At 43.4% G+C, this 19,195-nt stretch overlaps 1 protein-coding gene across 13 annotated transcripts in view; it reads right to left on the bottom strand.

The window, feature by feature from the left end:
• Positions 1-19,195, bottom strand: part of LOC120742600 (RNA binding protein fox-1 homolog 2-like) — a 52,524-nt gene that overhangs the window by 20,126 nt on the left and 13,203 nt on the right. For 12 of the 13 annotated variants that reach the window (XM_040046020.1, XM_040046009.1, XM_040046012.1 and 9 more), the window contains 4 exons: positions 6,880-7,083; positions 4,726-4,899; positions 4,275-4,328; positions 3,933-4,025 (listed from right to left, as the gene is read on the bottom strand). In XM_040046020.1, coding sequence (XP_039901954.1) covers positions 3,933-4,025; positions 4,275-4,328; positions 4,726-4,899; positions 6,880-7,083 — 525 coding nt within the window. Of the gene's footprint in view, positions 1-3,932; positions 4,026-4,274; positions 4,329-4,725; positions 4,900-6,879; positions 7,084-16,666; positions 17,118-19,195 lie in introns of those variants that run through there. The other variant, XM_040046014.1, reaches the window with a different exon arrangement.

Raw genomic sequence — 19,195 nt, forward strand, 5'->3', positions numbered from 1 at the left:
GTGTGTGTGTGTGTGTGTGTGTGTGTGTGTGTGTGTGTGTACGTGCGGGGTGGGGGGCCGTGGTCATCTATGACAGGTGAGCCTTCGAATCAGACCGTGGCTGATCCTGTGACTCGCATTCGAGTTCATTCAAATGAAATTCTCACGGGGAAACGACTGATTGAAGGCCCAACTGTGTCTGTTAGAGGAGCGTGTGGCAGCAGCACCGTTTGGTGAGAATATGCGTTGTCAGGCATGCAGAAACAGACACAACTGCTTCTCCTCCCTTTTCACCCGCACACATCCATGCAGCGATGACGACACTCCTCGGGCTCGCTTGCACCCCCGACTCGAGTCCCTACTTTGCATGCAAAGCTGCACCGTTCGTGGCACAGAGAGACACACACGTGTCAGCCATTCTGTGCTCTTGTGTTATATCTGACTAAAACTCTGCGCCGCGGAGGAGCCTTCACTTCCCATAACACTCCAGCAACACAGATCGATCGCAAACGCACAATTCTAGAGCGAGGGTTAGTGAATGGGAGTTTGCAGGGTCCAACATGGTCTCTGTCTCAATACCATTTCTTCTATGGATGTGTGAAGACCTGTAAAATATGATACTTGCAACAACTTAATTTTGCGTGTGCGATCAAAGTGTGCTTCGATCATGATTATTAGGATTAATCAAAAAGTTAATAGCCTAGCATCATACATCTTCACCTTCAGACGGTCCCGTATAAATAAACAAAGAAGGAAACATTAAAACTTAGCTCCCTGAACAAATGAAAATTGCTCTGTGTGACCAGCAGCTGTTATTCACACAGAGCAGAATCCAATCATCAGCCAGAAGCACAGTTACGACAGCTGCATTGTTTCAAAATGTGCGAGGCGCACACCAGATGTGTACACCAGCCTAAAAATAAAGTGGACCCATTATGTTCATTCCAAGCTCTACCAGAGTGGCTGTGTGATTTACATTAAAAAAATATATATTTTTATTTATTTTATTCCAGCCCTATCTTTATTCATCCTATCCCTGTAAACTGACTTTCATCTGATTGGCTGCCCCTCCCAAACAGCAGTGGTCTGCTTGAGATGACCATATAAGGATATAAGCTCCTGGCTGACAACATACAAATCAAAGACAATTAAAAAACAAACAAATATCTGAACAGTGAGCATTGAGAGGACTTGTATGTGCAGGGATGACACTAAACCTTATTATTTGAAATTTTAGCTATGTTTAACATAAGCATCCACCTTTAGAGACAGAAAATAAGAAAATAAGAAAAAGACTCCCTTTAATTTTTCTGTAACTGGAACTGAGACTATGATTGGACCCGAATCAACTCCGCTTACAGCCACTAACTACAAGTAGAATAAACCTGTGATAGCACATACAACATGTGACTAAAATGTAGATAAAACAACACGTTAATGACAGCCAAAATGGTACAGTCAGACAGATGCTTGGAGTGTGGGCTGCTTTATGTCAGGGCATACACACAATCAGAAAGACAGCCATGGATAGATGAAGATGCGCATGTTTGAAAGTGTGTACAAGATCCACATTGTCACAACTATATATAGGCCTATAGCACTCAATGGTCTATATATAGAGTAAATGGTGATGAGATGGGAAGAAGCAGGTATAGACAAAGAGAACTGTAGTTGGGCCACTTACATGGATACATTGGAAGCATACAGGAAACTGACTTCTTCAAAGCGCAGAGTTTTATTCCAGACAAAGAGAAGTACAGTGTAACTTTAAGTACAACAACTCTGTTTCTACTCTCTTTCATTTAATCCACATACATGCACACTATGGGGAGCTAGTAGGAAAACAAAAAGGAAATAAAATAAGACTACCCAATTCCACTTGCATGCACCAAGAATAAAAACAAGCCAGCACTCGAGTACAGTACAGCATTCCTTTATCAATCATTGAGTCAAAATCAGTCTAGGAGTTCAGCTATCAAGCCTTTTTCCCCCAGTAAGTGAAACAAGCTATAAGCACTCAGGTGTAACTCAGTTCATGCCAACCGAACAAGTAAATTAACAGCCCGTCACCACAACTAATTCAACAAAATAGCCATACATAATAAACATGCAAGAATAAACATCCAGCTGTCAGCAGTACTGCCTCAGCGAGGCTCCAAATTACCAGATTAAAATATAAATCATGCACAACTAAATCTACATCAGCTAAACCCAGGCCACTGGATAGCAGTAAACTCTAGTCACACACGTAATAGTGAAATATTTATGTCTAAACAGTCGCACAGGCCTATATTTCAGAGTTTCTGAATTATAAAAGAAATGTGAGATTTCACTGTTGCTCTTTTACCATATTTGTCTCTGAAAACAAACTTCAACAAACTCTGAAATCATACGACCGGTTGAAGCGTGAGTTACTGCAGCGACATCTGCGAGAAAGGAGAACTGCCAGAGAGCATTGCCTGAAATAGAAATGTCCGGCCGTTTTTCCTTGGCTGGAAGAATGTATAAACACAAATCCACTGTTTGTCCTGCGCCAGCCTTTTGTCTTCAAGCCCATGCACCATAAACAGACAGAAAGAGAGAGGCTGCTCTACAGACTCCTGCTGCTGACCCACCATGCGGCTGATACGTGACTCACTACGAGGCCATCGCTGCTACTGGAGTTCAACAAAACACATGCAGAGTGACGACTGAAAACAAAGATGTCTTGCTGTTTGACAAGTGACTTACATCATGCAAAAATCTGGGAAGAGTCACAGAATCAGGTTAAAGTGATGCCAGGAATGGCACAGGTTGTTGATATACAAAAGGAAAAACTGATGCATGGTAAACTGGCTCCATCAGTATCCATTCAGCTTGCTGACTGACTGAAGGTGGAGGTGGCGGAGGGGAATATAATGTTGTACCAGTGGATGCAGGTGGATGTTTCTCATTCTCCACCACACTGCAGCAGAACTGAGAGTACATAACTAAAAAGGTTCCAGCCTCATCCATCATGCAGGAACTGCCTTGCACACACCCACACACAGACAGACACACACATACATACTCGTCACAAGGAAATCACCACAGTAAGCCCATGCACAAATCCTGGCTTACGATGGCACAAGTCAAGTGATCCAATATGGATAACTGGCTGATTGAAACCCCAATTAAAATAAAGAGGGAAGGGGAAAAAAAAGAAAAACTCAATTCAAAAACTAAGCACATGCTTCAGGTAAAACATGGGAAAGAATATGTCACACAAAAAACACACAACCTCAAACCACAAAAACCAAAAAATAAATAAAATCAAGTGTACATTTCATCAGAAAGAACCCAGACTTCCATAAAGTGAGCATGCGTCAGTGTTGCTGTGATTCCCAGCATGCTGCTGTTGCATCAGGAGCCAAAAGCTGTCACAACCACTTAGCCACAGCACCGGGAGAGGGGAATACAGAAGGATTTCTCTATGCTGGGGGAGAAAAATAAGAGCATCTGACAGCAATCTGCCATGCATCGTCCTTTCACTGCGTTCCACTTGTGCCCTCCGGTGCAAAATGCACAAATCTCATTCCAATTGTTGCACGAGAAGTTGTAACGTTAGCGTGGCTGCAAGTTGTGCATCGGTTGAGGGGGGGCAGGTAAAAAGACAACAGGTTAATATACAGAGGGCAGGGGGGGAAACACTTCAGAGGAAAAGTACCCAGCATGCCTTAGTGTAGTGTTCTTGCACCCCTAATCATTCCCACCACAAAAACAAAACATCAAAATAATAAATCAAGTCTTTTGGGTTTTAAAAACAAGAAACATATTGCAGAGGACCGGTGTGGGATACCACTGGGCTGCATCAGAGCATATCACTAAAGGGAGGATGGGAGCTAGCTAGCACGTCAGTGATCAAGCAGAATTATGGTGGGAGTAGAGAGAGGAGACAAGAAAAGAAGGAAGAGAAAGGGAGAGAGCAAAATTACCTCAATCTTACGACCTTCCACCAGTGTGCCGTGGAGCTTTTCCCTGGCTTTCTCTGCGTCTGCGCTGTTCTCAAATGTCACAAAGCCAAAACCCTGTGGTACGCAGCAGAGGTTAGAGAGGTTGATGGTGAGTGAGGGGCATGTCAGAAGGGATTGCCGACCGGTAGAGGACAATCTGCGGGACTCATTCTGACACTGTTAAACAGATGACTTTAGTTCTGGAACAGCGATTTCTCACGCGGACTGCTAATACCACATGACAAACAGTCACAGTTACACAGGAAATCATTCAGCAGTAAGCCGGTCACAGCATTGAGTATCAGATGCTTGATGCGCACTTACCTTTGAACCCCTCTCATTGAAAATAATCTCAACATCCAGGATCTTCCCAAATTGCTGCGAAGAAATTTGAGGAAAGAAATATTAGCCAACAATCTTATATCAATAAGGGATCTCACGATTCTGTGCTTAATTAATAAAAGTCATTCAGGGCCATGTAAAGCTATTTGAATTAAAGCTACTTTACACTAGGGGTCACTGTTACACAAAAGACAACATTTGCATTTTAATGTGCATTTCTTTGCGTTGAACTCTGCTCCATTTCTTTCCTCCTACTTTGACACTCATACAAACATGATGACACAGATAAGAGAACACCCATCAGTCTCCTTTCTTTATGAGCGTTTCACTCTTTTGTCATTCGCTCTGAGGCAGCCCCTTATATGGAGGACGCAGGGTGTCTAGACTGATTTATTGATCCCCACCTTAAAAATGAGGCTCCAACAGTTCTTACCCCAAACATCTGCCTGAGGTCTGGGTCCCGGAAGCGGAAGGGGATGTTTGAAACATGGAGGCGTTTGGGGGTCCCTTTGGCCTCTGTCGAGTCTCCTGCTGAGCCTCCCGCTCCTGTGCCTCCTGCGCCGCACTGTACACCCGCCTCACCCTGAGACGTCTCCTCTGTCTTTACCTGTTTGTGGGAAGAAGAGGAGAGCGAGACAGATGGAGTCAAGTTATAGCGCTGTATAGATAGCAGTGAAGAAGAAACAATGGAGAATAAACCGAAATGGAAAAAAAGACAAGCAATTTATTTTTATTTTATTTAAATGCCTGTTGCCTCAACTCCTCTCTCCTTTCCTCTTCAGTACAGCAAGTCAAAGAACTCAAAAGTTACAAAAAAAATTAAAATAAAGATATGACACTACGTATCTGGTCAAGCTGTGGTAACCAGAAAATACTGCCCTCCTATCCAGGTGTGAGCTGCATGGTGACTTGAGCTTTTTTTATTTATATAATACTCAATTTTTTATGTTTTTAACACATTGGTAAACAAAAAAGAAGACATGAATTTGAATAATGAAATAAAGATTCAATGTGAGTCTTAATACATTCTTATATTTAGATTAAAATCTACTCATTAGCTCAGTAGCGACATGTTAGACCGCTGTTATTTGATCATCATATCAATAGGTGTACTTAACATTATGTATTTAAAGTTAAATTTAACTGAGGGGTCAAAATGCCAGACATCATCATAAGAAAGCGTGTTCCTCAAAGAGGCAGCGGCTATGTTCAGAGGCACTGATGTGATCAGTGTGAAAAGCTCCTCCTACTTCTAAAAAAAATAAGAAGAAGAAACAAAATAACTGATCAAAGTTTCTTAAAATAACAAGTCAACTATAGCGAAAATAAAGAGCGCCCGTTGCATTTTATGCCCTGTTTTCTGATAAGATACACGCAAAATCCTTCAAAGTAAAAGCCCGTGGGGATCGTGAGTCCAACTTGACTGGCGGTTTCTCGTTTTGATCAGGCGTTTGGGGTTTTTTAGCCTCAGCTAGTAACCCAGATGGGAGGGACTAGGAATAAACAATGAAACAAGCTGAGAAATGAGAAGAGGTGCGTCCACACAGTTTTGCCGGCAGCCTCGCTCTTATGCCTGTCTACACAGGATGTGTTCAGGTTTGTTCGTAATTAAATGTTTGTAGAAAGGGGTCACCCAAATTCACATATCCTGCAGTCTAAAAGTTTAGACTCCAAGTAAAAGCACAGTTTTTTGCATCTGCATATAAAGCGAAAAAGATTACAACAGAAATGTCTCAGTTTGATCAGATGAAGATGAGATGAATGCTCATTTCATGCCAGTATCTTTAGGGAGGCAATGTGATCATATTGACTTTTAGCAAATGCAGTGAGATGTTTTTATTTTATTAGATTTGGCTGTTGACATTCAAGCTAAGCTAATATAAACACAACATGGGAATTTAGATCCGTAGCTCCTTGCTATTAAAACTAAAATCACCTGACGATTACTTTACTGCTGTTAGAGGAAAGTCAACTAACCGTCAGGTGTCGGTAATGAAGTCTGCTGAGGAATGCCAAAAACTGAGCAGGCAGCCACTGTTACCTCAGATTTGAGAGAGTTAATATTATTGTGGCAGCACAGCGTGTCGTGGTTTATGAGATGAATCATTATCAACTTGTAAATTCTGAACACATTTTAATGATCACTAAATCACTGTGTTTTTAATTTTCTATAATAATTAGTCAACAAAACACACCTCTCAGCTTTTCATGTATTCATGTATTTTGAAACTGGGTTTGTTTTGGAGACGTGAAGTATAAATGTGCCCGTCTCTAAAGCACTCTGGGTCAACGTCTGTTGTTTAAATGTGCTTTAGGGTATTAAAAAAATAGACAACATAGAAAAAATAGGTTCAGACATTTTCCATGGATATTTAAGGTATACGGTTTCATTTCCAAAAATGTTGTAATACAGTTCAGTGGACTACACACTGAACTTAGAGGATAGTATCAATCGATCTGATACCAATACCAGTTTTTGCTATACAAACTATTCATATTTGAATCCGTCCGCCCACCTCTACAAGGTATCAAGTATATATACATATATATATATAAAAACAAAGGGAAATGAAATCGTGGTGCTTACATTGCTGCTGTTGTTGTTGGTGGAGGTGGGGGCTCCATTTGCACCAGCCCCTACCTCTGCTGCACCTTGGCCTCCAGCACCAAACATGGCCCCAGGGCCAAACTCTGTTCCCGGTAGACCGTTTTGAGGAGGGGGTGGAGGTGGGAATGCTGTAAAGGGTGGGGCCACCAAACCCTCCTGTCCTCCTGTCGAATCCTGAGAGCCCTGCGGGAGCGGGGGAAGGAGGGGGAGGGGGGAGACAGAGACAACTTAACATATATTCTCAGTGAGCTTTTTACAGCGACTGCAGCTCCCTGACGGAGAGAGAATGAGGGGGTTAAAATCCTGCCTATCAAATTTCACTCTCTCTTCCTCTCTCTCTCTCTCTCTCCTTTACCACGCAGTCACTACTTCATTCCCTGCCTCGCTTTACCTCCATATCTCTGACAGGCATGTGTTTTCAGTCAGCCGACCATGAAATATTTACAGCAAACAGATCTATTATTAGGGCAGTATGGTGGCGCAGTGGTTAGCACTGCTGCCTCACAGCAACAACGTCCTGTGTTTGACTCCCAACATCTAGCTGCAGCCTTTCTATGTGGACTGTGGGTAGCCCTGCTTCCTTCCACAGTCCCAAGTCATTATTACTGGGGTTAGATTAATCTAAGTATGAATGTGAGTGCGAATGGTTGTCTCCCCAATAGACTGGTGACCTGCCTCTCGCCCTGTGCCAGCTGGAATAGCGACCCCGATAAGGAGGGGATCATCTATTATTAAGTTGCGAAATTTGATACAAGGTTTGAGATACAAAGATGCTTCTAGGATGGACCGACAAGTCGGTAGATAAATACTAACAGCGGCATGTAAACTGTGACATATTTACATACACTGCTGCATTGTGTGACTACTTGGGAAGATAAGCTGTACTTCAGATTAGATGCGGGAGCTTCACTGCCTATGGCTCTGTATCAGCAGCAGGATCACCTACAGATTCTTTAAAGCTGCTGCTGCTGCTCCAGCACGCTCACAAATACACACACATATATATCTTTATGTTGTGTGTGTTTGGGTGTGTGGTGACTCTGCACTATTGCTTGCTTCAATCATTTCACACACTCAAGGGCATTTACAGCAAAGCCAGAGTAAAAGAAAGGTAGAGGATGGACGGGGAGAAGCAGAATGAGTAGGTAGGCTGAAAGAAAAGATGGATTTATTTAAAAAAAAAAAAAAAAAAAAAAAGGCCATCAAGTTTGGGGTCAGGGCTGCTTTTTTTCTACCAAGCTAGGCAGGATGACACACCGCATCCAACACCATTAACCACTGGTCTGGTCTCTGCCATGGGCTGTATCTGGGCTGGGTGACGCCTAGAGACACTCTGTCTCCAGACAGCCTTTTTAATTAGGCAGAGTAACTAAGATGCCGCAAAGCAAATGGGCTCTTTCCCTTTCTCTAATCCTATAGCCCGACTGCTTACTGTTCTTCTGCAGTCACAGCCGCAGTGGCTGTAAACAGTCAACCGAGGCTAAAAGGCCCATCTGCAACACAAGCAGCTTCCTGGAGTCTGAGCCCAGCTGATAGTGGAGGAATCAGAGGAGACTGCGTAATCCACAAACAGGCTGGAAAAATCTGGGGAACTCGTCCACTACTGTTCTGACTGCAGGAAATGCATGTTAGGGGAAAAGGAAAAAAGAAAACTGTGTTTTGCATCCAACTACGGTCTTTGTCACCTTGTGATAAAGACGGCCCATCAAAAACCTGTTCAAAAAGAGATAACGCGCCATTAAAATTCATTAGCTGGGCCTTAGCCTGGCTATGTTAAATCAAAGCTTAAGCGTTCTTGTTAGGGCATGTGAGCTCATAAACGTGCAGTAGCCTGTGTTAAGCCACCAAAGGGTGTGTTCCTCAGGCATATCCCGACCCATGGCTGAGTCACAAAAACACACTCATAGTGCAGAAAGGAGGAAGACTGAGTGGAGAAAGGAAAGAGTGACAACATAGCAAGGAGGAAAGGGGAATTAGATCGGGCCTGAAAAAACTGGACTACGTGCATTTATGCAATGCTAACAACTCAAGCTGCCGTAGTCAGCCAAAGACGGTCACACCTACTCGGCAACCAATGAACTGCTTTTGTGAGAGGGGGAGTAATTCTTTTTAGTCTACATTACTATAAATACTCATAAAAGCTATTGTTATTTTAAAGGGAATCCCTAACTATTTTTCCATGTTGTTGAGAAACCAAGCTTCACATCCAGTTTGGGCTGCTGTGGACCTGCTGCTACTAACAGACAGCGGGGCTCGGTGAAGCTGTGGCTGCATGCGAGAATCCAAACATTCAAATAAACCAATCCTGGTGCGTTTACACTGAAAGCCTTGAGCCTTTCACACAAACATTGGTAGAACAACACTGACGGGTTAGCTGAGTGCTTTTGCATGATAGGTTTTGTTGTTTGCTGAGCTGTGATGTGCAAAAGTTTACACTTGACTTTCTGGTCATCTGTTCTCACAAAACACAGCCACACTGACTATTTCCAGCAGTAGCCACGGCGTAGATTTCCGGCTGAAGCATAAATCCACGGTAATGGCAGACCAATATTAATTTGGTCGGATGAGAGCATATCAACCAAACAATGGACCAGCTGACCTCTTCTAATGCCGCCGCCTGCTTGTAGCATAATTAGTCATACAAAAAAAAGCATCTTGAAGTATTGTACCATTCATCATCCTGCTGCTGAGGCTTAACAAAACAAACAGAGTACTTATGACCATGTTTGTGGACTCAGATACCAAATTAAAAGATACAGTTTTTTTAAATGAATTGTTGGATAAATAAATGAACTAATAAACAGGACAAGGAATAAAGCTGTCACTGGATCCAGATCAGACTGGATAAGACTACAGTGTTAGGGTGACACAGGCATTCCCGACCCGCTGACTAAGGAGCAGTGCTGCCCTACATGGCAGCGTCACATACTGAAAAAAGGAGAGAGGGGGGAAAGGAAAAAGAAAACCGTGGAAAAATGAAAGGGGGACTTAGTGGGGAGAGAGGAATTATAGGAAATAATGAGACACTGCATTAGAGTTACGTCTGGTTTCAAGAAAAACTTTCCAAAGGAAGAATTTTGACGCTGTAAGATAAGATTAAACAGGATATGCTTCTTATTAAAGTGTCATGAAAAGCAATCTGAGCAAAGGTGAAAACAGAGTAGCTTCAAGTATCAGCTGAAAAGCTCGCAAAATTAAAACCTGATATCGCAAATAAGAAACCACGACATATTCATCCCAAAACACACAGTGGGCGATTTACTTGAGAGACCTGAGACTGTGTTTTTACATACACACAGAGGATTCTGGCGGGGGGGGGGGGGGGGTCAGCTTAGGTGTTGACACCAGCCACAGAGTCAACACCCAAATTGCGATGATGCTGAAAAATTCATGACAATTTGTCTATTGCAACTATCTACTAAGTTGTCTGGCTGAAGGCAGAAATACTACTCACAGATTCTTCTCCAACTGCAGTCCATCTATTTTTCCTTTCCCTTCAGCTGAAGTCAGTGTGCCTGTGTTTATCTCCCCCGTCCACCCACCCTTCCCTCTCTTCCCTCCCTTCATTCTTGCCTGCCACGCTTGATGAAAGCAAGAGGGCCATATTTTTTCGCCTTCTTTCAAACCCACTGGCTCTCTCTCCTCTCCAGTCACTCAAAGCCCCAACTGCACTGATATGTCCATCAAACAGGCCACAGCCCCATCTCCTTATACAGCTGCCTCTATGCAGACACTGCCTCTCTCTCTTGAATGTGCGCCAGTTGTCATTTAGAGGTACATCCATAGTGCACTGGCTCACATCCAGAGGACACATAGATAGATATCTGGCAACAAAAGTGCCTCAACACAGAACCTTAAGTCGAAGCTCCCGTTCCATATGCTGCAGCTATAACTGTAATCAGAAGCAGCTCGTAGGTTAGCCGTAACCACCGACTCCTGTTAAGGCTTTCAGGAGCTTCCGGAGTGATCAACGGCGAATATTTAATGCTTTGGTTGGAGCTCTTGAGTGGGAGAGCAGTGGGTGGGGTGCTGCTGAAGACGATGAAAGCAGGACACACAACTTTATATTTAATTAAAAGGCATTTTCTCTTAAGGACTCTGGTTTTATAACCACAACGTCATCTGACAAAAATGACCACACGCAGCTTTGCTATTTTTACAACTGTTTTAAAATTAGACACAGCCTAAAAAAAAAAAAAGTATTTTATTTTTTATTAATATCACAAATTGCACTGCCTCCATTTTGGTAACAAACTACTAGAACAACATTGCACATGTGCCTTTTTGCTTTTCTCTTCCAAAAACTGCACAGAGATGACTAACAGAGAGGTGCAGAGAGTGACCCCATGTTCGATGGCTAGTTGTTGCTAAGGAGGAAAAAATAACAAACTCCAAAGAGTTGTCAAGTTGGGAAAAACTAAGCTAAGTAACTGAGTAACGATGACGGTTGGGGATCAGGGAGATATCCAAGCTGAGGTGGTGTCGATTTCCACTCGTTTAAAATAAAAAATTAACATAAACCAAATACCTAACCCGCTGTATGAACTACAGACTAACCCCACGCTGTCTGTCAGTGTCAGCGGCTCCGCAGCTCCGCTGAGATCTGTGACATGCAGCCTGTCGGTTTTTGACAGCTCTGATCAACATCACCATCAGTATCATTACCATAATCACACAGACTTCTCTCAAACACTCGCACTCACTTTGGGCGATGTGTCCTAAAAATAACCAACCAAAATTGTTTTCCTTTAGAAAAACTGCAACAGTCAATATCGGCAGTGTGTTGTGCAGTAAGTTGGCCTGCGCATACAATAATGCATCACGTGCAAGACTGTCAGTGTTTTTATGACAGTTGATAAAGAGCAGCTGGAGCACCATCGCTGTGCTGAAGTAAAACCATCACCGTCTGAGTATTTGGTCAATTATATGAAGGTCGAAAAATGAATCACAATAATTATCGTGATAATCAATTACTCCTCAATAATAGTAATAACACGTTATTAGGTTCCATTTATTTAGATGACTGGATTTGATGTTTTAATTGTCAATAATGACAGTGAGTTGATATTAAAGGGTTTAAACTATTGATCAGAAAAAAATACATTTGCAAAACAACTTTTGGCTCGGATGAAATTATAACAGGGATTTCATTTTTTTTTTTTTTTTTTAAACAAAGCATCAACAGAACTGCAGAATAATTAATGATGAAAGCTATGTTAAAGTCCCACAGCAGCGACTGAGGCTATAATATGATTTTATAATGATTTAATAATATTTTTCCAAAAATATTTAATATTATGAGCAATTTCAAGAGCAGTTTAAATTAAAATATAAACCATAAAATTTCATTAAATCCCTCATTGAGATATTCCAGTGAAACCCAGCCATGGAGGCCTCGAGCCAGCGTTGGTCCCAAGCTCAGATAAATTGGGAGGGTTGCATCAGGGCGTGCGTCCAGCTTAAAAATCTGTGCCAGATCAAAAATGCGGATCGTGAAAAATGACCTTTCCGTATCAAATCGGTTGAAGCAGCAGGTCAGTGGAAAATATGCCACTGTTGGGAAAAGACAAAGGATGGAAGAACAGGCTGAGATGAAAGCAGATAATTTACTGTGTGGACCCTTAAGAAAGAAGCCAAAAATGGAGAACAACACTGATATATTTCAGTGAGGAACTTGGATGCCAATTTCAGGTTAATGTGTCCAAATTCGCTGCACACTGTCTGCAATCTTTCTACTGCATGATAATTCAGTCCAAACACTTAATCTGCCCATTTCTCAGCCTGACATGTGATCTGCTGCATTATGCATTTCACCAATTTCCAAATCATAATAACAATATTTCTAAGAAGTATGCTGACTTTTATGTCATTATGGCACTCATCTCATCGCTGCACTTAACACTTAAAAAATTAAAGCCTCCCGACTCGTTCATTTCAACCGATTTACAGAGCATTCAGCAGTAAAATCATCTGTTAAACCTCGATCACTGACAATTTACAAACATTAAAAGGACCAATAAAAATCTAAAAATCACATAAGTTCAGAAATCGAAAATCTTAATCTACTCTTGGATAAATCTTAGATTGCAAACACTAAAAAATGCTACAAGATGGACCATTCGTTCCCTGCTGCCATACCTTTTGCAGAAGATGATGAAATGTAAAAGCCCAGCAGCACTGACTTCCTGCTGCAGTGTAAGCTAGGGTATGGTGTGTGTGCAGACACCCAGTGTTACACTGCTGTTTATCATGCAGGGGAAGGTAACCTAGGAGATACAGTACCGCATACATTTCGGCTTCTTCTGCACAACGACACTCGTGGTGTTCTGTGTGCACGTATTTGCTGTGAGGTAACATGCGGAGTGCTTTCACACCTCAACCCGCATCGCACAGGCCTCGGGCAATGGCATTTAGAGCAGCAGCATTAGTGTCGGACAGCATCACGGTGGCTTTTACAGGCGGTGGGAGAACAGTTAACCCTCAGGTGGAGCAGTTTCACACAGTGCATTAGACCACCAATATGGAGGACTCTGGCTCAGTGTTTATTTTGGTAACATGCACGATGTGTATCCCTCTGTAAAATTGGGAAATTAGTTTTCTCTGGAAGTTTCTATTTTGAGACTTGCAAAGCACAAAGAAACACCCATAATCAAAAATGATAACAATAATGAATAAAGCTAAGCATGCAGCTACCTAGAATAAACTGTCTGCTGTTGTACTGTAATACTCTCAGCACACACACAGGCAGCTGTCTCCCACAGACAAACATGCACACAGAACCCAGAGGATTAAAGACTTGGGTGTGAATCCCCTCCAGTTTCCCTGAAGATCTGTCGCTGCATGGCACTAACTGAGTACTCTCTTGCAAACAGAAGATGTTTTAGGACTGGCACATAAGCAGCCAAGTTGGGGGACCATGTGCTGCTGTGACAGAGCCTGCACAGTCACATGATCGTGTCCAGTGTGCAATGCAAAAACGGGCTGCCAATTAAATGCCTCGACTAACACGACGCACGGCCGGGCAATACAGCTGCAAACAAATCATCACCAAATTTAAATTTTGATTCAAGTTTGATCTTTTTCCCTGCATGCTCAATAAACTAAGACATAAACATATTTTTGGGCCTACATGAGCAAAACAGCTGGAGAGCTTGGAAGCTTTTCATCATTTTGCACAGTTTTCAAATGCAGGCTCGTACAACTATAGACCAGTCTAGTTTTGACACAGTAAGAACAAAGTCTGCTGCCTAATTCATCTGCTCCTGCTGTTTGTGTTTGTTGACATCAGCCTCATATCTGCAGATACCTGCTGGCTAGCTCGCGTTAGCTGCCCAGCGTGTAGGGAACGAACAGACTGAACAAAGTCTAATCCACACGCTGATCAGTTGACTCTCGTGGCTCGAACCACCATCACCAGATAAGGTGCCCCGCTGGCAAAACAGAATCCGAGAAATGAAGCGTATTTTCCACCAAATGCACCATCAAGCTAGTCAGATCCAGTCAGTGACAAGTTCTAACTGAAGCTAAGTCTTGCTATGGCAAACCTTTAGTATTTCATCAACTGCACTGCGGTCACTAGCTGATGTTTATCCACAGTATGCTATAGAGACGTGTCACCAAAAATAGAGAGCATTGCCATAAATTTTGCAGAAGCCGGTGTGACTGGTGATGTGTCACCTTCAAAGTGCATTCCCACATGGGACTAAGGCACGGCCCCCCCTGCTCTCACACCCTTCAAGTCATTACCTCAATTCTCCATTTGGCAATACTCTCTTTAAAAGACGAATAACGTGTTTGCCTCACAGCTGCGCAAGCTTGCAAAGCAAAGATTTACAGAGGAGGGGGGGAAAGAAAAAAAACAGCAGAAACACGGGGGGGGAGAAAGAGACGGCTCATGTGGGAAAATGAGAGTTGATCATGACGTTTTGGAGGTCTGGAGGGAGAAGAACCTTCACTGGTTTTTGGGAGTCTTATATGCAGTCACTGTGTCATCATATGTGCACAGTAACACAGCAGAGGTCTGTATTTACATTCAGCCTCAATGACCATAAAAGGTTGGCTCTCGCACTGCCTTGGTGTGAACAGCAGCAGGGTTAGTAGTAGCGTCTTTACTGTAATGGTTTTTTTAAGAGCTTTTAAAGAAAAATGTATAGGTTAGCACAACTTTGCAGTCACTGAATAAATTTTGAAAAATAAATGTAAAAAAAACTACAACGTCAGTACTGAATTTTACAGGAGTACAAATGACATATTAACTGAGAAAAGGTCAGGGAAAAGCAAGGGAAGGAAGTTTAGGAAGGAGTTTATCTTTATTTTGAATTTTGAGAATTAAGTTGAAATGTCAAAAATTTAATTTGACATTTGCAGACTGAAGTTGAACTGGAAAAAAAATTACTAAAGTTTTTTTTTTCATTTTGAAACAACAGAAAGAAGAAATGTCAAAATAAAAAGTTGACATTTTCAAACTAAAGTCACCTCAAACAAGTTGACCTCATTCTTAACATCTCCATTGTTATTCTCATAATGCAAAACGACTTCCTCTGTGTTTAAAAACAAAAGAAATGCTGCTTTTTCCCCACACTACAAATGTCGTCCTACTCTATGAAGTTGACAGTATTAACTCTGTAGTAGCTACTGTTACTGTAGCTATTAAGAATATACAGATTATGCTGTGGACCTATGAAGGGTTAAAATGCATAGAGTTGAGTTTTGCCATTAGAAAAGGAGGGGGTGCTAGTAAAGTACTCCAGGAACTGCAGAGAGAGTGTGTGTGTGTGTGTGTGTGTGTGTGTGTGTGTGTGTGTGTGTGTGTGTGTGTGTGTGTGTGTGTGTGTGTGTATAAAGTAACAACTGTGCTTCAGCACCTGTCTTCCTCAATCCAAAGATGAAGTTTAAACCGCATGGACAGCTTGAAGAAAATCTCAGCCTCCACCCCTCTGCAAGTGACATGACACAACACGACACGACGCACACACAGACACACATCCATATGGAATATAATCTGACACTGTGTGCAGTCAGCATGGAGAAGGCTCGCAGTGCCCAATGTACATACATGTCAGCACAGGCAATCCAAGCAGCAGTTGCTACTTCGCGTCTGCACGCGTGTGCCTCACAGACATCTCCCCCAATTCCCGACACCCGCCTTGAGGCCCAAAGGAACCCAAGACCAGAGAGCAGGACATGCTAGAACAGAGCCAGAGAACAGCTCTCATCCTGAGGCTGTCTTTGAGCTAAAGTAGCACAGACACGCCCACCATATGTTAAGAGCAGCCTTGCGCACAACACATCAACTGTATAAACATTATAATCTGTGGTGTTAAGTAACTATTAATGCAAGTGCGCTGATACCCTGCAAGCACACGCTTTGCTCCTGTGTATCGTCGGCACTTCAGTGTCACCAGGACAAAATGCTGTATGGTTAACAGAAAGAAAAAAAAAATTATTTCGTTTCTATCAAAACAATCACAGATGGGTGCAAAGAGTTAAAAAAAGTGAAATGAGCAGAGCTGCAGGGACAAGCCCTGCTGTCGGCCTGATGCTCTGCCAACTATCTGAAAAAGGCCTTACCTGGGCCAAGACACAGCTAACCAGAGCAGGCCACACCATGAACAGCAAAGCAATTACTGCTTCATCACGTCAAATTAAAATAAATAAATAACAACAAAAAAATCATTTACATTGTATCTTGTTTTGTTAGTTTGGCCCTCGCGATACTAAAAAGCTACTTGAGAGAAAGAAGCTCTTGCTTGAGATGCGAACTCACCGGTAGCATAGCTTGGTAGTACAGCCCCATCATTGTCTGATCTAAAGGAACAACTGCTGACCAGCTTTCCACTTTCCCGTTCCTTCTCCTCTCCTTTTCCGTCTGTGTCTCTCGTTCTCCTCCTATTCCTCCTCTCCCGTGTCTGTGCTCGAGGACCATGAGCTGACGATGGCTTCAGTCCACGTCTGCCTCACACATTCAAATTCTCCCTCGTTCACTCCCTCTTCCTCCTCCTCCTCCTGCCGGTGTTGCTTCTTCTACTTCTCCAGCACGCGAGCCTCGTCAGCCTGTCACTCTCTGCCTCGCTTTTGCTCGTCTCTCCGGCCCTGCTGCTCTGATCCCCCTCGGGCCTTTCCGTCTCTCTCCTCCTGCCAGCCCGAGTCTCTTCTCTTCTTCTCTCTTTGCTCTGCGTCTGTCATTCACACACTCGCCTTACACGTCCTCCTGCTCTTCTCCCCCCCTTGCTTCCTCTTGTTCCCGCCCCTCTTTTTAAAACTTTCCCTCCCTTTCAGTCTCAATCCCTCCTATCCATCCTTCCATATAGCAATCTAACCCTGTGTCTGGATGGAGTCAGAAAGCTGATGTTGTTGCCGTCTCCTAAAGCCCCCGGAGAGAGACAAGAAACGGGAAAGGAAGAAGATGCTGCCTTCTATCCACGCACTGGCTGCCTGAGAGTACAGAACACGAATGCGACCCCCACTGCATTGCAGCTTTTTTTTGATGATTTATTTATTGCGTGGCAGCCTGTCAGCTCCAAAAAAGCAGTGGTAGGTAGGCCAGCCGGTAGACAGCTAGGTAGCTAGCTGCGTGGGTAGGCTCCTAGATCACCATCTCTCTGCTGCAGCTGTCTTCCTCACACAGATGGAAGTCTCACAAAACTGAGCAAGCGCCAGCCCCGATTCCACTACCTAAACCTCAACCTGAACATTACGCTGCATTGCACCTTTTTCTTCTTGGCTCAGTTCCGTCACTTTCCAACACTGTATTGTTAGGAGGCGTTTAATTTGCAGGGATGAGAGTGCAGTTCCTTGCGCTGCATTTTCATATGGGAGGGACTGAACTCTGCAGGGGGAAAAAAAAAAGAAAAAAAAAAAAAAAGCCCTGATGCCAAGCATTCAGACATCTGCTGAGTCTGGCTAGAACTGGGTCCAGAGGGATGGAGGGATGTTGGGAAGGAAAGATAAAGTGAATGGACGGAGGTGGTGGTGGTGATGGCAGAGAGAGGGGGTGAGACGGAAAAGGAGCTGGGATGAAGTAGAGGGGGACAGGGACTGAAGGGGGCAATGGATGTGAGCGAGAGATAACAGGATTGGGAGATAAATGGATAAAAACGTTGGGTGGAGGGGGAAAAAAAAAAAAAGAGCGAGGGATGACAGGATTAGGGCTGTAAGTGAGGAGGATGAGAGGATGAATAGGGGATGATCCTGGGATTAAGTACACAGGCTGAAACACTGCGATAAACACATGCAGTCACACACAAACACATGCACCGAACGTACACACGCAGATGCGCTCTGATCATATCCATGCTGCTGCACCTTGGCTGGAAAACAGACACACATGGATTCAAACAAAGGGCTATATCCATCCAGCGCTCACCAGCTCGTCCAAACAAAGGCCTGTTCTCCAAACACGGTATCTACAGATGATCAGCAGCCCTGCTCAACTACTCTGCAGGACATGTTCACAACAACTGCACCTCGTGTGTGCAGGTTATTACATCTACTTCTAAATGCCAAAGAAACGCTTAGGTGTGCTGGTTCTGTCTTGTTTGTATGTGTGTCTTTAACTCTGATCATCAACTCTAAACATCAGGAAACCGCGGCCCCAGAGGACTGACCGCCCCCCCCCCCTTAGAGAACAGGAGACCTATGGCAGCGGCGTCCCCAGTTAAACGCATTCGTGTTGACGCGGGCAGACCTGCAGGCAGTTCAAATGTGCATAAATAACATAAGACAGACGCATTACAGAGACAAATGCACTGCAGCGGTGAACAAGCCAATCTTGCAAAGCTAGGCTTGGCTAACTCCATTTGCATGATAACCAGCAGTGTGCTGGAGACTCCTAATGTGTGTGCTCAAGGGCAGAATACATTAGCAGGGACGACTTTTTAAATCATTTATAAAACAAATGCAGAGGTATGCCGTGGCTCTGAATTTAACACCGGGCGAGAGTTCACACACGCTGCAGATCAGAAGTGATCTCTCTGCCCAGGTGTTTGTCTTACAAACAGATGGACTCGGGCAGAGGAGAGCCGAGACTGGAATACAAGCTTGCTCTAACTAAGAAACTGATTGTGTGCCCCTGCGGGCAAGCCATCTTAAATAACTTGCTTCCATTTCAGTTTTAGCTCTGTGCCACTTCCCTGCTTTATTTCTCGTCTTCCTGTCTCGCCTTTAATCTCTTGCACAACATTTGTTTTTAATCGTCAGGTTGACATCCACCCAGAAATTGTAATAAATTTGATTTGAAGCACGAAAGCCTGAAATTCTTTTGGTGTCTCCCCTCGCGTTCTCAGAGAGCTGCACT

Source organism: Simochromis diagramma, unplaced genomic scaffold (assembly GCF_900408965.1).
Source record: "Simochromis diagramma unplaced genomic scaffold, fSimDia1.1 OVJJ01000150.1, whole genome shotgun sequence".
NCBI classification, from domain to species: Eukaryota; Metazoa; Chordata; class Actinopteri; order Cichliformes; family Cichlidae; genus Simochromis; species Simochromis diagramma.